General features: G+C 34.1%; 2 protein-coding genes across 2 annotated transcripts; one reads left to right on the forward strand and one right to left on the reverse strand.

Annotated features, from left to right (window-relative positions):
- Positions 1–1,646: 1,646 nt before the first annotated feature.
- On the reverse strand, positions 1,647–3,110 carry LOC100251746 (shewanella-like protein phosphatase 2). The gene has a single exon (XM_002269724.5). The coding sequence runs from the start codon at positions 3,007–3,009 to the stop codon at positions 1,804–1,806; it is 1,206 nt and encodes a 401-aa protein (XP_002269760.1). The 5' UTR covers positions 3,010–3,110; the 3' UTR covers positions 1,647–1,803.
- A 16,553-nt stretch (positions 3,111–19,663) lies between these two features.
- LOC100249888 (uncharacterized) lies at positions 19,664–25,400 on the forward strand. The gene is made up of 3 exons (XM_002269769.4): positions 19,664–19,884; positions 20,408–20,545; positions 24,999–25,400. Exons 1-3 carry the CDS (start codon positions 19,756–19,758, stop codon positions 25,179–25,181), a joined length of 450 nt encoding a protein of 149 aa, XP_002269805.1. The 5' UTR covers positions 19,664–19,755; the 3' UTR covers positions 25,182–25,400.
- The last annotated feature ends 840 nt before the right edge of the window (positions 25,401–26,240 follow it).

A 26,240-nucleotide genomic window follows, 5' to 3' on the forward strand; every position in this document is an offset into this window, starting at 1 on the left:
TTCAAGTGGAAACACGAGCACAAGCAATGGGAACACCATTTTGCAAGGGGAGGCAATTCACCTTGCCAAATGACCAATTTCGCAAGGGGATTTTCCTCATGGTGCGAAATTTGGCCATTTCGCACCATGAAGAAACACCTTGCGAAATTTCGCAAGGTGGCTTTTCACCTTGCGAAATTTGGACCTTTCATCTCCCCCCTTTGCGAAATGCCTTTAAAATCCCCTGTTTTGAGACGCTGTTGATGATATTCCACTGCCGGTTCTCCAAGATATTTTGCTTGACTTTTAGCTTTGTAAATACTTATTTTACCCTTGTAATCAACCAATGAAAATGTTGCTTTTGTAATAGCTCTTGTAATTTAGTATTTTATTGTCTTTAAATAGAGGTGAAGAGCTTCAGACACGATCATCTTGTAACCTGTAACTTTATAAGTTATAAGAGCACTTTTGTTCATACGCTTCTTTTCTCTTTTCTTTCTCATTTTCTTAGTAGCCAAACAACCTTGGAGGATGAAATCCCCAAGGATGAGAGGCTAAAACCTTTTAGTTTCTTGAAGTAATGGATGCCATGTGAAGCTCCCGTGTTAGGATGGAGATTTCCAAGCCATAAATGTAAGTAGCTGAGTGTCATTTCCAAACCTTTTCTTGTTTAATGTTTTTTTGGCTTTGAGTTGGGGGGGATGGTAAGAATGTGAGGTTTTGGAAAGATAAGTGGTGTGGTACCAAACCTTTAAGCGAGGCTTTCCTTTCACTATTTGCCTTAGCAACGTCAAAAGAGGCTTGGGTAAATGAAGTTTGGACAACCGAGGGGGATAGGAGGGGAAGTTGGACTCCTACTTTCAATAGGCTGTTTAATGATTGTGAGATGGAAGAAGTGAGAAGGTTACTTTGTTATTTGGAAGGGAAGATGGTGAGGGTGGATGAGGAGGATAGGGTGAGATGGGTGAAATCAAAGGATGGTGTTTTTTCTGTTAAGTCCTTGTATAAGCCACTGCAGCCGGTATCTTCTGCTTTGTTCCCTTCAAAGATTATTTGGAGGTCATGTGCTCAGCCCAAGATTAGCTTCTTTGTGTGGGAGGCTTCGTGGGGGTAGAATTTTGACTTTGGATCGTTTACAAAAAAAGGGTTGGGTTTTGGCAAATAGGTGTTTTCTTTGCCAAAAGTGTGGGAAGTCGATTGACCACCTGCTTCTTCATTGTGAAAGAACAAGGGAGATGTGAACTTTGCTCCTCTTTTTTTTTTGGAGTATCTTAGGTATTTCCGCATTCGATTAAGGAAACTCTCATAGGTTGGAGATGCTCCTTTGTGGGCAAGAAGAGGAAGGTGGCATGACTTTTGGGGCCGTCATGCTTGTTTTGGGTTATTTGAAAGGCTAGGAATTCAATTGCTTTTGAGGACGGTGTGTTGTCCATTCAAAAGCTGAAAATTTCTTTTGTTTATTTACTTTGGTAGGAAACGAAATTGTGGATAAAAGATGGTCCTTCGACCTTAATAGATTTTATTGAATGGATGTGTATGCGTTAAGGGAGAGGGTTTTTTGTGCTTTCTTAATGGCTTGGGTTCTTTTGTAAGGGGGGGGGGAGTTGTTCTACACTCTATCTATTTGAGTCGCTTCTTTAGTGCCTCTTTTGCAAAACACATATTACTTACTGATAAAAAAAAAAAATTTTGATTGGCAATGATTTACAATTCTGGAACCCACTCCACCATGAATATTGAATTATCAGTTCCTATGAACAAGCTATAAAATTCTCAAACGGTTCCTTGAAAAGGAGCTCCCTTGAGTTCAAATTCTCTTCAATGTTACGCCTTCACTTCCACTTGTCGCGGTCCATGCTCAGGAAGCAGAAGACCAAGCCCGCCCTTTCTATCAGCTTCTAGTCTGTCCCTGTATGATGGATTCGATGTCAGGACCCGCAACTCCGAATTCCCAATAATCTCTAAAACTTCAGGCAGTCCGTTAATACACCCCTTGGACATACCCACATCAATCCGAATGGCTCGGTTACCACAAGCACCATTAATTCCAGTTTCTTGAATGGTATGACCCATGATCATCCTCTTTGCACCTGGAATCGTAGCAAGAACATGCTCAAGAGTTGAACAGTCACAATTTTGTGCCAATTCATGAGAAAACTTCCTCAACCAAACCATTGAATGCTTGCCTCTGAGATAACCAGGTGAAAATCTCCCCTTCAACCCATTAATCCAATCCCTCACCTCTTCATTGATTCGTTCCAACCCGTAGAAAACATGTTTAGGCAGCAAACCTCCATGAACGAAAACCGAATCACCCACAACCACAACTGTCTGATTTTGCGATAAAAACCGAACCGAAATGGGACCTTCTGGGCGTAATGCGGCAATTCTACATCGAATGCTATGATATAATTCTTCCTTAACACCAAGAAACTTCAAAGGAATACCAAAAAATGGGTCTTTGGGTTTTTCCAACCCATCACAGAGACTCTTCATTGCATTGCCAATACAAAACCAATCAGCCCAAACCCTAAACTCATCCAGACCCGCTTGGGTAACAAACCTAAAATCGCCATCCACGTTCATGATCTCATGATTTCCGTTCATAGTAATGATAGTTCCGCCGCTTTTCTCGGCCTCCCGCTTCAATTTCTCGAGAAAATACAGAATCTTCAGCTCGTCCCCGCCGCGATCGAGCACGTCCCCGATCTGGACCACTGTGGCGGTCCGGCCTGTCCATCGATCAGAAGCGTCGATAAGGGCAGCAAGCCTTAGGGCTTCCTTCGACTTCTGAAGATCTCCATGAAGATCGCCCACCGCGATGAGACGATCGGGAGCAGGGTACCTGGTAGCTAACTTTGGGGATGAGGGCAGAGGATCGGTATCAGAAGAAGAATTAGGGTTAGGGTTAGGGTTAGGGTTCGGGTTAGAGGATTGGGGTAAGAAAAGGCCGCTTACAGAGAAGTCAACGAACGTGTCAACGAAAGAGGAGAGAACAAGAGGGAGGTCTCGGCATATTTCCTCTTCCATCTTCGCTCTCTCTCGCTCTCTCTCTCCCCCCTCAGACAGAGTCTTGAATGTCTTCAATGCTTCATTCCACCTTATGATTTATGAATGCCCGCGTTACCTATTCCTCATTTGCAAATGTCTAGGTCGCGTTTGGTTGGATGCTTGGAGGCCTTTTGCATAAAACCCTTGATTGACGTGCTTTGTTCTAATGTTTGAACTTAAAAATAAAAAAATAAAAAAAAATTATTACTATTATTATAGTGAAGAAAATTTGAGGAACTTGAAGACAATTTATCAAAGTTATCAATATATTAAAAAATAATAGAGGTTTCTAAAATAAAAGCTTAAAAAAAATGATGTCTTTCTATCTTTTTCCTATCATTATTATTTAAAATGAAAATAGAAATAAGAATGATAGTAAACCAAACACTACATGGAAATGAGAAATTTAAATATTAATGAGAATGGATTTTGATTTTAATGAAAATAATTTTTTTATTCATATCCTTATTTTTAATTAGTAATTCAAATAAGTAATGAAGGTGAATAAAATTAATTTTTTTACCATGCAATACAAAATTAAATTAATCCAATCTAAATACACATTTAAAAACAGTGACAAATGGGTTGTGGTGAATTTTCCCAAAATGTTAGTGGAGGTACCAACAATAGTAGGGTATGGGTTACTGGGTCAAGACTTATCGGGCAACCTAATTCGGATGTAAAAGCATTAGAATAATTAGACTCAAAAAGTATATGTTATCGATTAATAGTGCTTCTAAGCCTACGAAGACAAATCCAAACATTTCCATAGCGCCCACAAAGCCAAATGCTTTTATATATGGATAAATAATAGTGATTGGTTAAGACTCAAGTATTATCGATTAGGGATGGCAACGGGGCGGGTTTTTTCGGGTACCCGCCCCGCCCCGCTCCGCTTTGCCCCTAATGGGACGGGGTTTAAATTTAATAAACAGTTTGGGACGGGTATGAGATTTTTTTTTAAAACTCGGGGCGGGTTCGGGTATTACCCCATCCCACCCCGTCCTGCCCCGTTTACATATAAAATTCCCAATGGTGTACCATCAATATGATTTGTACCATTCTTCAACTATACATCTGCTTTCAGAGCAACCCATAATCAAATTATAGAAAAAAAAAATTAAAAATAAACATAAAGATAATAGATTGAGCAATGAACTCAAACAGGACTTCATCAAAATGACAAAAGCAGGGATTGGAGTGAAGACCAACAACAAAAACACCCAAATTGAAAAATGAAACAAGATCAGGAACAAAGAAAACCAAAACCCCAGAAACCAAAACTACTTTTCAAGCCAAGAACATGAGGATCCAGGATAAAAAAAATGCATAAGTCCACCCCAGAACCATAACAATTCCATCAAATTCTCAGCTCATGATTCAATCTCAAAAATGAAAATGAGAAAGATACTCAGAAAGATTGAGAGAAGAACCAGACTTGGGCAGTGTGGCATGGTTTGTGGTGATGGGGTTAGGGTTTTTAGAGTGATTGGTGACTGTGAGTTGGGGTTTGGGAGTCTTTGGTGGGTTGTGATTAGAAGTTGACAAGTTGCATTGTAAGTGTCGGGGGGAATAATTGGCACCAATTTTCACATGTAATTACGAAAATGACATTTTTCATATGTGTTTTTTGGAGAAAGGGAATGAAGAACGGTCCAAACCTTCCAAATCCTTCACCTCAAGCGAATCCTAGTTTCTTCTTCCTTTTGGGTATATTAAAGTATATTAAACGAAATCACCTCCCCTCTTAGTAAGTCCTCTGTTCTTCTTCTTCTTCTTCACATCTTTGCAAAAGATAATTAACATTCTCTATCTCTCTATTTTCTGTAGTATCGAAGGGCGATGATTCGAGCTTGGAGCCATCGTCTTCTTCATTGAAACCTGATCCAGACGAAGAGAACTCATCAATCAAACATGTGGCTTTGACCGTGCCTACCACAGATGACCCTTCTCTGCCAGTGCTCACCTTCCGAATATGGGTTCTTGGGATGGTCTCGTGCATGCTCCTCTCGTTTCTAAACCAGTTCTTTTGGTACAGAACAGAGCCGCTCACCATCACTACAATCTCAGCTCAGATTGCCGTGGTGTACCATCAATATGATTTGTACCATCAATATGATTCCCAATGATGTATGTTGAAAAAAACAAAACGGGGCGGGGCAGGACGAGTATGAGAATTTCCCATACCCGCCCCGCCCCGTTTAATATTTTAAACGGGACGGGGATGAGAATTGTTTTTAATAAACGGGGCGGGGTTGGGATGGGGGCGACCCGTCCCGAACCGCCTTGAATGACAAGTCCTAAGCTAATCAATCTGCAAGACAAGTTGACAAGAGTCATTTGACAAGACCGCTCAAGCAGATACCAAACTCATGGGGCACAAAAATCGAATATCATTATGCTCGTGAGCACATATGAGAAACAAAACCCAAGATAGAAAATTGTTTCATTAGCATAAAACATCCTTATGAGTTTATCACGTGCTATCTAACATTGGTTAGACTTGTTGGAAAATCACAAATCATACAAAATGATTACAAAATCTTATCATCTAAACATACGCCAAAATCTCATGTTAAATCTATAGGATAATAATATCGGAAGACATACTTGAATCCATTAAAATTATATACTTAGGTTTTGTCTTCTACGTCTAAAACGAGTATTGCAACTTTAAAATCACTCACTAATGGGATATGAATAATTAACAAATTTTCTATCTCCTCTCGTTTAGATTAGGGACCATAATCCTATTTATACCCCTTATTATTTTATTTTATTTATTGGTCCATCATTAATAAATAAAATAAAATTGGTCTCTACACATTGCAAAATCCATATAGTCCATATATATAGAGATGCTTTAAAGACTCATCATTAAGTTAATTGATCACATTTAATTAAACCCAAATAATAAGATAACTTAATATACAATGTGTTAATATGTAGACCCATAATTACCAAAATATACAACAATCTCTCACTTGGGCCACATATGTCATTAAATAATTGAACATTACAAAAATGAGCTCAATATTTGCTATTTTAACTATAAGCATCTCAAAACAATCTGGTCCATCAATTATACCAATATAGAACCAAAACAATCTTCTTTACATGTTTCATAACTAGACCCATCAATGACTACCACATTAATACAAACAACGACATAGATCAAGTATGGATGTGTAGCATGAAAATTTCATGTAATGTGATCCATATCATGCCTGTTTCCAATTGGTCCAACTTTATAACTTAAAAAAGTTCAACACACTTTCAAACTTTATGCAAAACTACAATTGAAATAATATAACTTTATTTAAGAGTTTTCAATAAGCAAAACAGGAATAAGACTTAAGTCTGATTAGAAAGACATGTCATTAATTAATGAACATCAATCAACAAACTCCCACTACACAAGCACATCACCAAAATGAACCACACTCATACGAGCCACATGCTCATGAAACACTTTAGGTGGTACACCTTTGGTAAGCGGATCTACAATCATGAAGTTTGTACTAGTATGTTCAATAGACATCTGAAAACTCTGAACTCTCTTCTTAACAACCAAAAACTTCAAGTCAATATGCTTTGATTTTGATGAGTTTATGTTGTTCTTGGAATATAATTTTGTAGCATTGTTATTATAGTTTATCCTTAATGGTATCTCAATGTCATCAACAATGCACAATCCAATGATAAAATTCCATAGCCATATTGCTTGGTTCGATGACTCATAACAAGCTATAAGTTCTACTTCCATGGTGGAAGTAGCTATGAGTGATTACTTAACACTCTTCCAAGAGACAACTCCTTACACTAATATAAAAACATAGTCAGAAGTGGATCTTCTGCGATTAATGTAGCCAACAAAGTCGGAGTCGAAATACCTTATGATATCTAAATGATCAGATCTCTGATATGTGAGCATGAAATCTTTTGTTCTCTATAGATACTACATGACCTGTTTTGTTGCCTTCCAATGGATCATTTATAGGTTACTTAAATATCTTCCAAGTATACCAACTACGTATGCAATATTCAAACGCGTACAAACTTGAACATACATGAAACTCCCTACTACTGATGTATAACATATATTTTCCATATCTTTTTTTCTCAATTTTGTTCTTTAGGAATTGAATTAAATTGAATTTATCACCCTTATCAATGGGGTTATCTTCTGGTGCACAATCCTTCATGTCAAATCTACTAAGCACTTTATCAATATATGCCTTTTGTGATAAGCCAAGAATACCATGAGAGCGATCTCGATAAATCTGCATGCCCAACACAAATGATGCTTTACCATGATCTTTCATTTCAAAATTATTTGAAAGAAATCTCTTAGTTTCATGCAACAAGCCTATATCATTGCTTGCTAGCAAAATATCGTTGACATATAACACCAAAATAATAAATTTACTCTCACTGATCTTTTGATAAATACATTGATCATCAATGTTTTTTCTTAAAACCAAAAGAGGTAATCACTTGATCAAACTTTCGATACCATTAACGAGATGTTTGCTTTAAATTATAATGGATTTCTTTAATTTGCATACTAGATGTTTTGACTCTTTGGATTCAAAATTCTCTAGTTGCACCATGTATATGGTTTCTTCAATGTCACCATTGAGAAATGCAATTTTCATATCCATATGATGTAACTCCAAATCATAATAAGCTACAAGTGCCATAATGATTCTAAAAAAGTTTTTCGTTGAAAATAGAGAGAAAGTCTCTTTATAATCAATGTCTTTCTTTTGAGTGAAACCTTTGGCGACTAGACGTGTCTTATATATTTTGACATTGCCTTTTCAATCCTGCTTGGTTTTATAAATCCATTTACAACTAATAAGTTTTGCTCATTTAGGCAATTCGACAAGATCCCAAACATCATTGTTTTTCATTGATTTCATCTCATATTTCATGGTTCTATCTATTTCTAGGAGTTTACACTTTGTTTGGCTTGACTGAAAGATATTAGATCATCTTCTAGTCCCATATTAAACTCATGTTCTTGGAGATGCATAATATGATCATCTAGAATCACTGTTCTCCTCTCCCTAATGGATTTCCTTAATGACACTTCCAATTGAGGTTGTTAGTGTTCTTCCTCATGAATAAGAGATGGTTCTTCATTATGAGTAGAAGGCAACTCAGGAATGTCTAGATTTTCTGAATTTGCATCCTGAATAAAATCAAGAAAACTTACTTGATCAATTTCAATTGTAACTATAGGAATAATAACATATTCATCTTCAAAGACAAAGCTCCTCGGTCTAGTACTCCTACCATATTCAACATCCTCAATTAATTTAGCATTGCTTGTCTCAAAAAAGGATTTGCTTGAGAGCAATGATGAAAATATCGGTAATTACGGATATATCGGTAACTTGATTTTACGGATATATCGAATATATCGCAAAAATATTGGCGGATATTTTGGAAAAAAAAATTGGTATGCCCTCATAGTAATGTAATTAGAAATATAATAGACAATTAAAAGTTGTTTTGTTGAAGAATTTGATATATGTATGATATAATTTGCGATATTAAATGTAATTATATCATGTCGGTCGATAAGAAATGTGAATTTTGTAAATGTACACTCATTATGAAGCTTCATGAAAGACTTGATTTAATTAAATATCAATAATTTGTACATATTACATTGCAATGACCCTTTAGTACCAAAATGAGGATCGATGTGGTTCAATGAAATTGGTAGATGAAGGAACCTCGTCTTGCTGTTGGAGACAATATTGGTACCAACTCATTGAGCCTCGATAATATTGGTTAAAAATTCTAATATGCCATGCATATATCTCTTGAGTCCTGCCCACTGCCTCTACATGGATAGGATACTCGAGATTGACCCATGTGTTCATGTCAAATCCTCCTTGCATTTTATATGGAACTTGGTATGACATCTGTGCAGTAGAGGGGTAGCTCAACATACCATACTCTTCATCAGTTGAACTTGAAGATTGACCATAACCCATCACATAAGGAGGGTAAACGTTAGCCTCATTTGAGGAGTCACTAAATTGAGTTCCTATACTCATAGATTCAAAACTCCCTGAAAATAACTCCTTGTTATATGGAGTCATCATCCATTCTCTTCCTCTGTATGGCTTCCCAATAGCTCGTATACCTGGACCAACCTTTCTAGAGCTATGGTTTTCATCTTGTCTGCAATGCGTGAAATCATTTTCGTAGGTGAATTGACTCATTGGATATTGACTTTGTTGGCGTTCCCCAATATCTCCTCCTGTGTGATCACTTCCATCATTAGTTCCACCTCTTGAACTATCATAACCAGAAGTTGAAATACCAATAGTACCAGGTCTATTACTTTGGCCAATACTTGTGGAGTCAACCTCTTGGTGGGAATTCAATGCCCCTTAAAATGAATCCTTAGTATCTTTGCTAAAACTTTCACTCTGAACTTCTTCGGACAACACACGTTCAACATCAACTCCAAATTCTCGAGCATGAGCAGCAATTCGTGGATCAGGATTACCAATTTTATCATCTAAGTGTATAGGCTTGACCCATTGGAATAACTGATTCTCTTATTCTTCACCCACCTCGGTTGAAATGTCAAGAAGATCAAGGTAATATTTCTCAGCAACTCGATCATTTTCTGCCTCTATATCACGTAACTTTAGCTTCATATTGTAGTAACAGAAAACTAATTATTGTAGTCTGGAGTAAGCCAAACGATTGCGTTGCTTTGTGTGGATTAAAGCAAATGTGCTCCAATTTCTCTCACAAGCAGAAGATGACATAGTGTGTGAGAGAACTTTAATGGCCAAATTTCTCAATGTAGGTGTTTGGTTCCCATACATGAACCACCATTTAGCTGCAAGAGAATTCATAATTATATAAATACTTATGTGATGAATTTACAATAATGATAATCAATTTTTTTTCTATTAAGAAATAGTACTTATCGGGCACCATGGTTGACTTTGATGCAACCGCCACTCGATAACTGAATCCTCTCTTTGCATCTCGAAAAAGCACAAACTATGTATTCATAATTTAAATTGTTAATATCATATTTGTTAGTAAATGTTCAAATAAAATGATGAATGAAATAAAAGATTTGAGTAAAATAAGAGTTTCTTATTTACCTCATTTCCAAATTGACCAATCGATTTAGCATTTGGGTCTAATTTAGCAAATACTTCATGGACTTCTTGAATTAAATCTGGATCACTACTAACTCCACGCCTATATTGAAACCTTGGATTCAAGAAGTATGCTACAATAAAATTAGGTAGATTTAGTATTGTGTAAGAGAAAATGAAATAAAATCAAAGTAACAATTGATGAAAATTAAGTACTTGCTGCATGAAGTGGATGTTTTAGTGTTTTCTTCCAACGATCTTTAAGTATTTTGAAGATCCAATCGCCAACTTGTTGACGATTGAGGTTTTCTTTCATCACTTGCATAAGCTCGTACACAAACGACATTGTTGGAACAACTTTTGAATCCATGATTCAAAGCACCACGTATAGTGGCTCAAAGTATGAAACAACATGTTTCACTCTATCCCAATACGGATAATCAAACATTAGTTTCTCTATATCTCGTCCAATGTTTGTCCGACTAAACTTGTGTAGTGCCCATTCATCACTCATAAACAATTTCTTCAAATCAACCATTTTTTTAAAAGAAGACTTTCAAGAGCAATATAGTTTGTAGCAAACCTTGTAGCTCCTGGTTGAACAATGTCTCCACCACAGTACTTTCTCATTTCTGCAAGTAACCAACAATGATTGTAAATGAAGTTAGTTATTTTGCGGCCATTGCGTATTACCTTTTCAGTACTAGGTCTTTTCCCAATGTCTTCAAACATCAAGTCAATGCAGTGTGTCGCACATGGGGTCCAATATAAGTTAAACTTTTTCATCAACAACTTCCTTGCTTTCACGAATGTTGACCTATTATCTGTGACCGTATCTCTTCTTTCACTTCAGGTGGCACTGAAAGACACTTTTTGGTGTTGTTATTCGGGTCTCTATGCGCTAAATGATACTTGAATCAACTAATGCCTCCACTCTTCATCACTAGCCCACAAAAATTACAAATTGTCTCATTTCGGTTTCCCTCTAATGGTGAACAATACTTATAATCTAAATCCGGCCGAATGTGCCACTCCCACCACCTCCATCTCCACATCTACCTCTACCTCCACCTCCACTTCCACTTCCACTAGCCATTGCAAATCTATTGAACATATACTATTTCATTACAATTGAATAAAAATTTAAATTAAAAAAAGTAATTAAAAATAAACTTATTGCAAATATAGTAATCATGTTAATCAAACTTATTGCAAATGTACTAATTAATTACAATTGAAAAGAAAAAAAATAAAGAAATTGGGAAGCTATTAATATTGTTAATTAAGTTAATAAATTAACTAAGCTAAATTAATTATAAGAAAATCTATTAATTCATTCAAGAGTTAAAAAATTATTAATTAATTCAAATATACTAATTAATTACGATTGAAAATATAAAAAAAAAATTGAAAAAATGGGAAAGCTACTAATATTGTTAATTAAGTTAATAAATTAACTAAGCTAAATTAATTATATGAAAATCTATTAATTCATTCAAGAGTTAAAAAATGTATTAATTAATTCAAATGTACTAATTAATTACGATTGAAAATATAAAAAAATTGAAAAAATTGGGAAGCTACTAATATTGTTAATTAAGTTAATAAATTAACTAAATAAATTAATTCTATGAAAATCTACTAATTCATTCAAGATTTAAAAAATGTACTAATTAATTACGATTGAAAATAAAAAAAAATGAAAAAAATGGGAAGCTACTAATATTGTTAATTGAGTTAATAAATTAACTAAACTAAATTAATTCTATGAAAATCTACTAATTCATTCAAGATTTAAAAAATGTACTAATTAATTACAAATGAAAAGAAAAAACATTGATGTACTAATTCATGACAAATGAAAGGAAAATAAATAAAATTGAAGATTTAAATAATATACTAATTAATTACACTTCAATACAAAATAATAAAAATTTAAAACAAACATACCTTAAAAACAAAATGAGTAACCTTGGGAGCAATGAGAGATCAAATATGAAATGTGGATGAAATTGGTGAAAATGAGCTATTTATAGAGAAAAAAAAATTGGGCCAAAATAGCTATTGGAATCTCATTTTACCGTTGGAAAACAAAATTGGCCATTTGATCGAAATCTGACCATTGGATCATCGCATAGCCGTTGGGATTCAATTCTGGTCGTTGGATCATATCCAGTTTCAATTTGGACCATTAGATGCACATGAAATTAACCTTTGGAGCTCGGACCAAATCTGGACCGTCAGATCAACGTGGGGAAGTTGGGAGCCATTGGATCAGCAGTAGGTGCAAGGCGCCAATTTTTTAAAAAAATCGACAAAAAATCGCCGAAATAAATCGTAACAAAAGGAAATTTCTTCGAAATTTTCCAATTGGAGGCAATTTTTTCAAAAAATCGCCAATATTTCTCTTTTTACTAAAATTTCTCTGATTTTTGGCGAAATTTACGGATATTTCTTTCGTCGACATTTCGCCCCCTTATTTCGTTTCGCCGACCCCTGAAACACGAAATTTCACCGAAATTTCGATGAAAAAACCCGACATTTTCAACCATGCTTGAGAGATCATAAAACTTAAAACACTTTGACCTTTTTGAGTACCTAATAAAGTAGTAGCTTACTGTTCTTAGGTCCAGTTTTCTTTCATTAGGCTTTTATGGCCTTACCTCAGCTGGATAACCCCAAACATGAAGATGCATAATACTAAGCTTCTTTACAGTCCATAGCTCATATGGGGTTTGAGTTACTGTTTTGCTTGGAACTCGATTAAGGATATAAACTACAGTTTTTATGGCTTCTCTCCAAAGTGATTGTGACAAAGAAGAATGATTTATCATACTTCTCACTATATCCTTCAAGGTTCAGTTTCGTCTCTCGGTTACACCGTTTTGACTTGGAATCCTTGGCATGGTATATTGAGGAACAATGTCACATTCCTATAAGTATCTTGTAAAAGGGCCTGGACGTTATTCACTTGATCCATCATATCTACACCACCACAGATAGATTGAACGACTTTAATTTTCTTTCCAAGTTGATTTTCAACTTCAGCTTTATAAGATTTGAAAACCTCAAACGATTGAGACTTCTCATGAATCAAGTATAAGTACCCATAATGAGAATAATCATCTATGAAAGTAATAAAATATTGTTGACCATTCCAATAAGCCATAGGGAATGAACCATAAATATCAATATGAACTAATTCCAAAACACCTAAACTCTTGTTGGCACCAATTTTTCTAATGTTTGTTTGCGTTTCCTTAATGAATTTAATGCATATTTTCAAATTTGAAAAGTTAAGGGAATTAATAATTCCTTCTGACATAAGTCTTTAAATCATTTGTTTAGAAATATCTCTTAAACGTTTGTGCCATAACATGGAAGAATTTTCATCGGTTAATTTACGTTTTGAACCACAATTACTTGCATGCAAGGATTCATAAATATGTGAGACATTAATATCCAATTTATATAGATTATTAACCAAAGAACCTGTACCAATTATATTTGAATATTGAAAAAGACTCATTTTTCCATTTCCAAATGAATAAGAGTAGCTAGATTTGTCCAAACGAGAAACAAATACCAAATTCCATCTAAATGACAGTACATAAAAGGCCTCATCTAAATCCAAATAACAACCATATTCTAATTGCAATCTAAATAAACCAATTGTCTCAACAAGAGCTTTGTTTTCATTTCTCATATAGATGAATTTTTCAGCATCAATTGATAGTCGACTCATTAAACAACCTTGCATTGTCACACTTATGTGAGTAGTTGCACAAGTATCTATCCACAAGTGTGACTCGGTATTAAAGCCCAATTAAATTCAAAGCAAACAAAGTTATGAAGTTTACTCTTTTTGACGAGTCATTTTACATACTTAGGACAATTATTCTTCACATGTCCACTTTTCTTGCAAAAGAAACAAGTGATGACTTTATCATATTTCTATTGCACCTTAGGTTGTAAGGTCTCATTGTCTGCAACTCTTTTTCTTTTACTGCTATTGTTATTTTTTTTTTCCCTATTGGCAACATTGTCATGATAGGTAGTAGTTAAGTGAGCACTTTCTATCTTTTCTTGTTTCAATATCTCTTCTTTTTGCACACATTGAGCAATGAGCTCATTAAGAGTCCATTTTTCCTTTTGAGTATTATAACTTATCTTAAAAGGACTAAATTGTGTAGGGAGAAATATCAAGACTAAATGCACAAGGATGTCATCAGACAACTCCAACTGTAGTGTTCTTAGTCGAGTAACAAGATTAGACATTTCCATAATGTACTTTCTTATGTTCCCTTTGCCTTTGAACCGCATTGAAACAAGCTTAGAAAAAATAGTGCTTGTTTCGACATTTTCATATCCAACGAATCAGTCTATTATTTGGCTTAGGAAACTCTTAGCATTTTCCTCCTCAGGCATTACACCCCTGATGGTATTTGGAATAGAGTGCTTCATGATTATAAGACTCATGAGGTTAGAATGCTCCCACTATTCAAAGTTAGCCCTTTGTTTTGCAGTACTATCATTAGTAAAGGAAGGGGGTTGTTCAGTCTGGATCGCATAGTCTAAATCTATACATCTAAGTAAAATAGTAATATGTTCTTTCCACTTTTCGAAGTTAGTGCCATTAAGCACTAGAATGTTGTTTGTGTTGGCAGATATAACTGAAACATTAACTATATGCAAAATAAAATAATAAGCTCACAATAAATAACAATGTCATTTGCTTCAAGCATGTAAGAATTAACTACATGTATACATATGACATAAAAGCAATAAGGACTCTTATAATATACCTAACACAACATTGATATTTAGTCTTTAGACAAAAATAACAATTTGTAAATGGTACTATTATAAAAATAAAAAAAATAAAAAGTAGTTAATAAATACTAATAACAAATCTTGCCAATAATATGCCTATCTTTGGATTGACTTATTGCATGTGTGAACATCACCAAAATATCACATATTTACTACCACAAGTGTCTAAAATCTAGCCAAGAATAACCTTCCTTTGGGCCAATTATTTTATCCATAGATTTAGATACTACACATAGAATTCCAAAATAAAATCCACATACTTCAAGATGAATAAATTTACATAATAGAGGTCACTTTCGTGACATATAATTTCAATTTAATTTATATTGAAATATTGGATTTTAAACGTGCAATTTTTTTCGGTCAACAATCAAAGTCAATGGTCCACTAGATCGGTCAAACAGGTTGGTCAAAGGTCCAATTGGGTCGATCAAATGGGTCAATCAAATATCCAACTAGATCAGTCAAACAGGTTAGTAAAAGGTCCGACCATATCCATTACTTGACCCAACTTAAATAAACTTGAGTCCAATAATCCAAATGACCCAATATAATGACTCAGACCCAATGTCCAAATGACCTTATTAAAAGACTTATGTCTATGTCCAATGTCCAAATGACCTTATGAATTAAAAGATTTAAGCCCAATGTTCAAGTGACCTTATTAAAAGACTTATAAAAAAAGTAACAAGATAATGACGAAAAAAAGGTCATTATCACCCAACCACTTCATTTTTATCCCCAAAATGATTAAAAAAAAAAAAAAAACACTTATATTTTATCTCGAAAAATGTGCAAAAAATCTGAGAGAAAATATTTTCTGATAAAAATATTGATATTTATTGGAAAAATAATTTATAAAAATTATTTTCAACAAAAAATTTGGGGAATCTAGATTATAGAAAGTTTTTCTTACAACCAAACACAAAAAAAAAAAAAAAAAAAAAAATGGTGGATGAATGAATGAAATTAGATTAAAGAAAACTTCACCCACCATGAAACAACTTTAATTAAAACCTAATAGATTTAACAAGAGTGACTCTGATACCATTTGTTAGAAAATTACAAATCATACACCAAAATCTCATATTAAATCCATAGGATAATAATATTGGAAGACATTCTCGAATTCATTGAAATTATGTACTTGAGTTTTGTCTTCCACGTCTAAAATGAGTATTGCAACCTTGAAATTACTCATTGATAGGATGTGAATAATTAACAATTTTTTTTTTATGTCCTCTTGTTTAGATTGGGGACCATACCCCTTATTATTTTATTTTATTTATTGGTCCATCATTAATAAATAAAATAAAATTAGCCTCTACACATTGCAAAACTCATACAGTTTATATATATAGAGATGCTTTAAAGGCTCATTATTAACTTAATTGATCATATTTAATTAGGCCCCAATATAAGATATCTTAATGTACAATGTGTTAATATGTAGGCCCATAATCACTAAAATATCCAACAAGACTAACCAATGACAAACTTAGTGAGGTTTCGAAAGTTTGATTAGTTTTTCCTATTGATTTGCCACTTCCCAAGAAAAAAGTTGACCTATTTCTCCACCAATCAAAGTTTGATAGGAATAAACTATGAAAGTAGGCCTCATATTCAAGAAAAAAACATTCTATCCTATAAACTAAGAAAACAAGTGCAAGAAGAACCATGGTCATGGTTTTGGTTGATCCTCCTAGCCCTCACCTTCAAACCTATAGATACTTAAAAGGGCTCATAGTAGTCACCATTCGATATTGTGGAACCTCAATATCACCAAATCCAATCTCAAGAAGGTCACACACCAAAAGTTAGATTATGTGACAATTGTAAGATTTAATAAAAATAATATCACAATTAAATAGCAAGTAAATAAAAGAAAGAGAGAAAAAAAAATTGCAAACAATGATGTAACATGACGTGGGAGAGTCTGAGCTAAATCCATAACCTCAAGCTTCAAATCAATCCCTAGAATAATCTACATCATTATAGCACATGCAAAAAGTATTTCAATCAATACATTAAGTTGAATTTAATACTAATCACTATTGATTTTCATTAAATGAATATTAAAAGGTTTTTATATTAAAATTGGGCATGAATTGATCATCAAATAGAAATTGCAATTGAACTAATCGATCTTTACCTAATTGTTAGTAATAAATGTTCCTACAAATAACCATTAGAAGACAAACAAACTAATTTGTTGGTCATTCAATCGATTGCTAGATCTTCTCTCAATTTATATGATGTAACCATTGCTAAAACATCATTTTTCTAGAGAATTTTAGCGTTGGCAACAAGTCAACTACTAAAGTCATCATCTTTCAAAAAACAACATTTTGAGGTTCCCAAGTAGTTCGCAAATATAAACCTCTACTTCTCCATTAATTTTGAAAGCTACTTGAGTTTAAAACTGTTTTAAATAATTTCGTAAATTTTGGTCTTGCAAATATTAGCAAAACAAAATAAGATAATAATGTGAACAAAATATTTATTGAAGTTAAAAATATATTTTGGGTATAATCTCAAAAAAATAATATTATTTTCAAAATAATATTTTCCCTCTAATTCTTTTGCCTTGATCACACTTTGGAAGACGACGATGACGTTTTCTTGATTTCGAAGATCAATCGAGGGCTACAAGTGGCTTATTCCCGAATGACCTTGTTAATAGTGAAGAATGTGTGTGACAGTTCTTTTGCCGTTTATCGAACTTGTAAGGAGATTTGATGAAATTTGATGAAGTTCTTTCTTTTGTTGTGAAGTCTTTTTTCCTGTATGAAGTTACCTTTGGATTTTCTCCTTAGGATTTTCATTTCTGGATTTTTTTTTTATTTTTAAATTTCCTCCCTTCTTATAACACCTCTATTTATAGGTAAAGATAGAGAATTTGAATTTCAAATTCTCGAATTTTAGTTGCTTAATTCAAGGATTTAGTTCCTTGATTTTAGAAAATTTTCTTATTATTATTATTATCCTTTTTATAGTTGGAGATTAAGGAAACTTATCCATGAGAGGATATATATATATATATATATATATATATATATATATTAAATATAATCATTTTGAAGACCAAAATAGTGATAATTTAATCCACTAATTTTTTTTATGTCTACATCATCTTTTTTAAAATTCTTGAATTAGTACCATGAAAAATACAAAGTGAAGGAAGCTTTTGCTCTAGACCTAGATAATAAGCAAATTCTTATGCTACAATTAACTATTTCTTTAAAATATCATTCAAGCTTTTTATTTTTCTTTAATAATTTACATTTTGTTCTTAAACACCCACAAAAACCGAGATAAATCATTTATACACGTGCGCGCACACACATGCACACAGACACACACATGTATCTACCTTTTTTATTCCTTTTTACTAATTATAATGTTTTTTTTTTCTTCTTGTCTTATCCTTTTATCATTATCTCGTATTTTTTATAACTCATTTTGTTTATTTTTTTTACATAATTAAATTCTAGAAATATTTGTGTCAAGACTCAAAAGTAACAAAAATAATTTTTCATAACAAAAATAATTTTTACTTGGAAAGAGAAACCTCATTTTTAAAAAATTATTTTCACGCCCATTTTGAATCACTTCATAGAAGTCAAAAGTTTTAAGCTCAATAAGAGCTTTTATATTTAGATGACAAATTTAGTTAAAAGAGTTTATGACTTTAAAGATAACTTAATATGAAAGTTAGGAAAATGTTTTTTTTTTTTTCTAAGAATTTCATTTTAAATTTTTTAATACTATTATTACCCTTTAAAATTTATGGTTTTGGTTTTAACTTTAACTTTTAGTTAAAGCAAAAAATAGAAAGTTATTCTAATTTGTGATTTCTTTAAAGGCCATATTTCAAATTTAAAAAAAAGTGAAAGTTATTTTTTTGAATGAAAGATTTTTTTAATACCATAAAATCTATTTATAAGATACAGATAAATTTTAAGAATTTATAAATACTTTTTATGCCGTAATTATTTTTTGAAATTTAAATATTAGTCCATTTTGTTGTTCCCAATTTGAATTGAATTGGACAAAAAACTGTAACTAGATAATTAAATTTTTTTCATTTGCGTAAAATTAGCATAAAATTCTTGTGTTTGTATCCAATACAAGTTCAACCTAAGAAGAAATCATAATTCACATCTACTCAAAGCCCAACATAACCTGACTTATAATCCAAGTTGTTTAGTCCAAACTTAATCCAAACATTTTTCCCCAATTTGAGTTAAAATCAAGTTAGCCTACTGAGGTTGCTTGGGATCGTTAGGGTTCCCCTAAGGGGGCAAAAACAATAAAATGTTTATCACATATTAATAAATCAAAATAAAGTTTGTCTATGGAAAAATTATATTTTAGGAGTAATAAATTATATCCGTTAATTTCATCAACATAGATCTACCAATCTAATGTAAGAAGAATTTATAAAAAAAAAATTAGTTAATTTTCATAAATAAGAAGTTAGCTCATCGGTTTATATATATATATATAACCCAAATTCAATTCAGTTTAGCTCTTTTTCTGGGCAAGCCCAACCCAAATGACAAAAGAGGCTACCCCAACCCACTCAAAATTGGGTTGGGTACAGAATGGATTGGGTTTAACCCCCTTACGTTCCTTCTGTTTTGAGTTTAAATATGAATGGTACCTGCATCGTAAGGGTCACCGAAAACCCTTAAACCCTAAGTCCGGGAAAGCCCTAAAACCCTAAGTCCAGGAAAAGAGAGAAATGAATCACATAGCTGCTGCCGAAGAGCAACTTGTTTCGGAGAGATTGAGGCGAAAATTGAATGAAATTAACTTAGCCGCTCAAGCCCAACTCTCTGGTGTTCAAGATCATGTCAATTTCACTCTACAGGTGTCTCTCTATCTTTATATATTGTTTCTTTGATTCCCATTTTCCCCCTCTGTTTGGTTGCTGAGAAATCCAATGTCAAGCAAAAGAAGTAAAAGTTGTTGATATTTGGGCTCTGTTTGACTGCCGAGAAGATCTAGAAAAATGAAAAAAAAAAAAAAAAAAATTGGAATTTGAGTCATAATTGAACTGAGTAAACCGAAACCTGCTGATCCACCCCATTGGGTTCATTGAGGTGGGTATTTGGTTTTTTAGAAATTTTTTCCTTTTCCTCTGTTTTATGGGCAACCAAACTGAGTGTTTTGAATTCTGTTGTTGGTCTACCAAAAAAATGAAAAACTGAAACTCAACTGATTTAAATAATTGTTTCAGACTCTCGGGTCTTAAACAATGAAAAATGTGATATCCAAAATATTAACTTCCTTTTACTTTTTGAATATTTGACCACTTGTTATTGTCTCTTGTGATTCCATATTGTTCTTCATGTGTATAAGTTTGTCTGAAATCTGAATGAGACTGCTTGCAGCAAGCATACTTCAAATGCGCATACGAGTGCTTCGATAGGAAAAGAAAGCAAGAAGAAATAAGCAACTGTGTTGAACATTGCAGTGTTCCAGTTGTTAATGCTCAAGCTCTGGTTGAGAATGAGATGGCTAAATTTCAAGTAAGCTGCCTTTTGTTTGTTTGTTTGTTTGTTTTGTTTTGTTTTTTTGTATAAGTTCTCTGTTTACTCTTTGCTTGGGTGCAAAGAAAACCAAGGAAAATGAAATAAAGTTTTGAATTCTTATATTTAATGTTGTTTTAGATAAAATATTCACCTTGGCGTGGTTAAGCAAGGTGCTAGTCTCAGGCTATCAAACAAAGATTTTTGGTTTGCATGGCTGCCCTACGAGCCAGTTTTAGATATCTTGATTAAAACTAACCCTCTGAAAAAAGTTATCCCAGGTAAAATTTGTCGAATGAAATCTGATTATTGCTATCAGCCCCATTGTTGTTGTGTTTGCCCAGTAATGTCAAGGTCTACTGTGTGCCTGTTAGAAGAAAAAAGCATGCTAGGTTTTCTGTGATTATATGTGGTTGGTAATCATCCAATCATTGGGGTTTCTCTACTATGTGAGATGTTAAAGCAAACACCATCCCCTTGGGATTGGTGAAATCTACTTGAGTTATGGTAGTAAACTCTAATTGCTTGGTTCTCTTTTGGTTTAAAAAGAAAATGTCTAGAGAACTCAGTTTCTTTTCATACAAGTAAAGGTGGTAATCTGTCCTGTTCTTTGGCCTTAACATTTTATTCTTCAGAATGGACTGATCAGTGAATGCCTTCAATTCCGCTTTGACTTCAGTTTTTAGTTACTTGGTCTCCATTCCATGCATGTGTTCCCAGCCTTCTTTCAACCCGGGCCTTCTGATGATTAATAAATATGGGAACTCACTTCCAGCCATAACCTCTCCAGATCTTTAAAGGTGCCTGAGTTTTTTTACAAATCTTAGCCTTGGAAAGTGAGGAACACTCTGTTTTGCAAATGTCTCCTGGTTTGACTCTTGATATTCTAATCTATGGAGAAACTGAGACTAAATTGAATAAGTGGAGGACCAACAGATAGAGATGATTGATTGAATCAGCCTTTGGATTACACTGAATATACCTCACAAAGATGATCCACTTTTGAGGTGTCAAGATATCAGTGATCAGGATGTTTGCTTAGTTTAGCTTTCAATGGAATTTTTAATTGTTTAGTTGTGAAGATTCTACCTATCATTATTCACCAACGGTCTGTAAGAACCTTAGCTATAATCGTTATGTATCTCTTCCTGTCTTTCCCCATTAGAGAAAAACTGCCTAACCACATGACATTCAGTTGACTCTTTCTAGAAGCTAGCATTTGATGAGTGTTTTGGTTGTTAATTGTGTCAATTTAGAAAATGACCTCTATTTTAGACAGAAATTTGGATGAATAAATGTTTTCTTCAGGTACTGATAGTAAATTATGATTACTTGATTGATGTCTTGCTGGAGATAATCTAGAGACTTTTTTGGCTCTCAAATGAGAGAGTTTTCTTTTTACAGGTGATCATCTAGTTTCCTTTGGTGGTCTCCAATAAGGAAATATTCTCACATCCCACACAACATTTCTATATTCTGTATTTAGTGGGTTTTCTCTGCATTGATTGGGGAGACTCTCCTAGGGTGGCACGATTCTTTTGTAGGTGAAGGCAAAAGAAGGCTTGAAGAGTCACTTCTTTATGTATTTTTTGGACTATTTGGAAGGAAAGAAACCAAAGAGATTTTGAAAGTAGGGAAATGTCAAATCAAAGACTCAAAAGTGATTTCCTTAACAATCTATCTCTGTGGATTAGGTGTATATAGATGGAGATGCTATGCCTTTGGTCGATTGTATAGATTGATTGGGTTCTTGATGGGGAGGGAGTATTTTTTGTTTTGCCTTTTGGTGCTCATTGTATACATCCTGTGTCCTTGTGCTAGTTGTGCTCTTTAATACATTCTCTTATTTATCAAAAAAATAAAAAAAAACACACAAATGAATACCCATACTTGACTTAGCCCCTCCCCATATAATCACCAAAATTTAACAAGTAAATATTCTGGCAACCCGCGTAACATTTAGACCAACCAAACAAAAAATTGAAGATAAAAATTTTCAATTACTAATTTGAGCTTTCAAGATTTTCAAAAGTTCTATTACATTGGTTCTTAATGCATTAGGACAAGCAAAGTGATGCCATCCTCCAAAGTTTAGACACCTGTGTCCCACAATCTACCATGCTAACACAGTGAAAACTCTTTAACTGACTGAGCCATTATCTAGGCAATCCTCAAAAGGCAAAACAATAGAATCTATAAAAGTTAAGTTTTCCGACAGTGGATGAAAAGGTCATTTGTTGTTTCCTTATTGCCTTTATGCAAACAACACCGATTCACTAGAGAGCAATCCCTCTTCATCAACTGCTTCATTGTTTGAATTTTCTCTCATAGTGCTTCCAGAACAAATAAAGTAAAAAATGCTACCTTTAAGCAAGCTCTTGAACCCTACACCTTCTCTGCGGGAAACATCAAGGAACCTCTCTTGGCAGAAAGTTTACAATAGGGCTTAATAAAAAAGGCTTGTTATTTACACATTATCACATCATTCTTAGAATTGCCCATTGAGCCTTACCAATTCCATAATATATATGAAAGCCTCAACATTTGTCACTCCCAATCATGGAAATTCCCTAAAAAACAGGACTCCACCCACCAAAACCACCTTTGTCATCCCACACATCTACTATCAAAGCATCCCTTTGAGAAATGATCATGAGAGAAAGAGTCTTTAAGAGGAGAGTAACCACACCAATGATCTAACCAAAATTTAGTTCTTGGATCAATACCCACTTGAAATTTGATACTAGGAGAGAAGCCTTCACACCTTTTACTAATAGCTTTCCAAATCTCAAGCACCGAACCCCACATCCAACTCTCCAAATTTCCTTACAATAATCTACTTTCAAAGACACTCCCTCTCTTTGATAAATCTTATTAATAGCCACTTGAATTCACCTAATACTTCCCCTTTGACTCCCCAAATTTCCCCCTCTTGAATCTTGATCCTAGAAGATAAGTCTTCCTACTTTCTTCTAATAGCTTTCTAGAGACCCACTCCAACTCCATAGCTTTCCCTACCCTTTTGTGAGCACCAATCCCCTGCTCACTCCCCAAATTTGCCTACAATAATCCATCTTCAGGCTCGCCCTCTCTTTGGTAAATCTTTATAGCCACTTCCCTAAAAGGGCTGATTCAAAATTGAAAACTCTCTTAACCCCAATATTCCATTCTCTTCACTCAAACTAATAATATCCTAATTAACCAAGTGGTACTTCCTTTCCAAAGAACCATCTTCCCGCAAGAAGTTATGCTGTATTCTTTCCAACTTTAAGCACACCATTGTGGGGATAGCAAAAAAAATAAATAAATCATGAAATAGATGGGCAAGCTGAATAGAGAGAGTGCTCTTAATAAGATTAAATCTTCCACCCTTTGGGAGATATTGTCTCTTTCAAGAAGGGAACCTCTGTTTTCCCTATTTTATTGCATTTACCGTTTTCTCTATATGGTGTGTCATGGGTGCTTCTCTCTTTGGTCAGAAAGATGCTATTAGGATGACATGACTCTTTCGTGGGTAAAAACAGAAAAAGGCGTGGTGGGCTGCTCCCTTGTGCTTATTTTGGACAATTTAGAAGGAAAGAAACAATAGATTGTTGAAAATGAGGAGCATTCTTCTCAAGGGCTAAAACACTCGTTTCTTTGTAATATTTGGGCTTGGTCTAAGTTGTTTATAGTTTAGGTCCTCCTATAGTAGTAGATTTTGTTGAATGGTTGGGCTCTTTTTGAGGGGGTGGTTGTTTTTTGTTGCCCCTCTTTTCTTTTGGTGGCATTTTTAAGTGTCCAATGTACACTTCCTGTGTACTTTTGGGGCGCACTGTTGGCATTTCTTTTCATAACATTCTCTTACTTTACCCATTAAAAAAAAAAAAAACAAAAAAACAAAAAAGGAAGAGGACCTCTGTTGAATCCTCTCCTTAACAGAATTCCATACTGAACAAGTCTTCCCCCTTAAAACAATCTTGGTTGACTTCCATGCCAATGAAGTGGGAAACATTTGTTATAATAACGATAATAACATTTTATTACAAACATAAAAAAGTAACAACCAATCACCCATATCTAAGACTTAAGAAACAGCATTGAAACCAGGCACTCCTCTAGACAATCTCATGTAGCCATAAAGTTCTGACATTGGTATTTACAAAGTCCAAGGGATTGTTCCTGGTGCATTGTTTTCCTCCACCTAACACTCAAAAGGGTAAACACATACAGAGTTTTTAGCATTGGTATTGGCACAATACTGAGGTCTTGCGTGACAATTCATTTCCTCCCTCTATCCACACCCCTCTCCCTCTGCCCCACGCACATGCACCAACGTATATAAGCATCTAGATTCTTACCAAATCACATCATCGTCATCCCCCAATTCTTTCTTGAGCAAATCCCAAGTTAATTTCAAGTTAATCTCAAGTACAGATACAGATTGTTCAAACATTTTGTTTGATGGATGTAGGAAAGGTTGAACAGATCATTGATGGTCTGCCAGGACAAGTTTGAGTCAGCCAAGCTCCAACAGATCAGAACTGATGCCATGAAGGATATGGAGTCATGTGTTGATCAGTCAATTCAAGAAAGCATCAAGACACTGCCACATGTTGTTGCAAGATTGAAGACTTCCCTCTCCATCAATGAATAAGCTAAAAGGGTTACTTTCATATTCTTTATTGATGGAAAACAGTGAAAGACCTTGAATTCCTTATCTGCAGTCTCTTAAGGCCTGAAGAAAAGAAATTTTGGCTACCAAATGCAATTTGTTTTGTAACAATAAGAATTTGCCTATGTTACACTGGTGGTCAGAGGGATTTGCAGAGATTCTGAATTAAAAATTTTAAAATATAACAGCTATTACTTTAAATTCTGTGTTGATTACTATTCAACGAAGAGGTTATGAGATCAAAGTCAATTTTTTATTTTTTTATTTTTTTATTTTATTTTATTTTATAAAGCTTTCAAAGTCACATATTAAGATTTGGCTGTTTGGCTTTCTGCTCGGGAAAAAATTTGAAGGATGTATGTCATAGAGAGTTATTGGTGCACAACTTTCACAGTTGAGAATCCAGTTCCTGCATCTACTGAGTTAATGAATTTTGCCCAGGAACCACACTGCGGAGCTGCACGGTTCTTAGAAGTTGCTCTAAGACAATTTCACACAAACTCCAGTTTGAAGTAGACTTAAATGTTCAATTAATCTTTTTAGCGCTTGGCTGTTTCATTTGATTAAGGCTTACCATAGGTTTTAACCATTGAACATACACCTTTTTTGGGGTTTTACTATCCTGGATTTATATCTGGAACATACACCCATCCCATTTGTGGGGGGCTTTTGCTCAAATTTTCATTTATGCCAATACTCCAATTATCTTTTTCTTTTGTTTCCTGATTTTGACCCTTACAAACACTAATGTCAGCCTCTCGGGGCTCGCTAAAATCTTGCGATCTACGAGATCCTAGTGTTTGGGAATCAAGTTTTTTCTTCTTGCAAAATAACTTCCTATCGATAAGAATGAAACTCTCATAGGTAAATAATCATCACCAAACTCTGATCATGTTTGTACAGAACTACTGATCCTGACATGGAAAGAGATTTCACCTATTCCATTGATTTTAGTTTTTACCATCCCGATCATTTCTCAGCAATCGTTTTGTTGCAAACCTAGCAATTCTTGGCTTTAAGATTTGAAAGAAATAGTACAAG

The sequence above is a fragment of the Vitis vinifera genome, chromosome 5 (assembly GCF_030704535.1).
Source record: "Vitis vinifera cultivar Pinot Noir 40024 chromosome 5, ASM3070453v1".
In the NCBI taxonomy this organism is placed as follows: domain Eukaryota; kingdom Viridiplantae; phylum Streptophyta; class Magnoliopsida; order Vitales; family Vitaceae; genus Vitis; species Vitis vinifera.

Bases quoted from the DNA above. Each gene is read 5' to 3' on its own strand.
- LOC100249888 (XM_002269769.4), top strand. From the start codon at position 19,756: ATGAATCACATAGCTGCTGCCGAAGAGCAACTTGTTTCGGAGAGATTG. The intron at 19,885-20,407 runs GTGTCTCTCTAT...GACTGCTTGCAG, and splicing joins ATGTCAATTTCACTCTACAG to CAAGCATACTTCAAATGCGC. The intron at 20,546-24,998 runs GTAAGCTGCCTT...TGATGGATGTAG, and splicing joins ATGAGATGGCTAAATTTCAA to GAAAGGTTGAACAGATCATT.
- LOC100251746 (XM_002269724.5), bottom strand. From the start codon at position 3,009: ATGGAAGAGGAAATATGCCGAGACCTCCCTCTTGTTCTCTCCTCTTTC.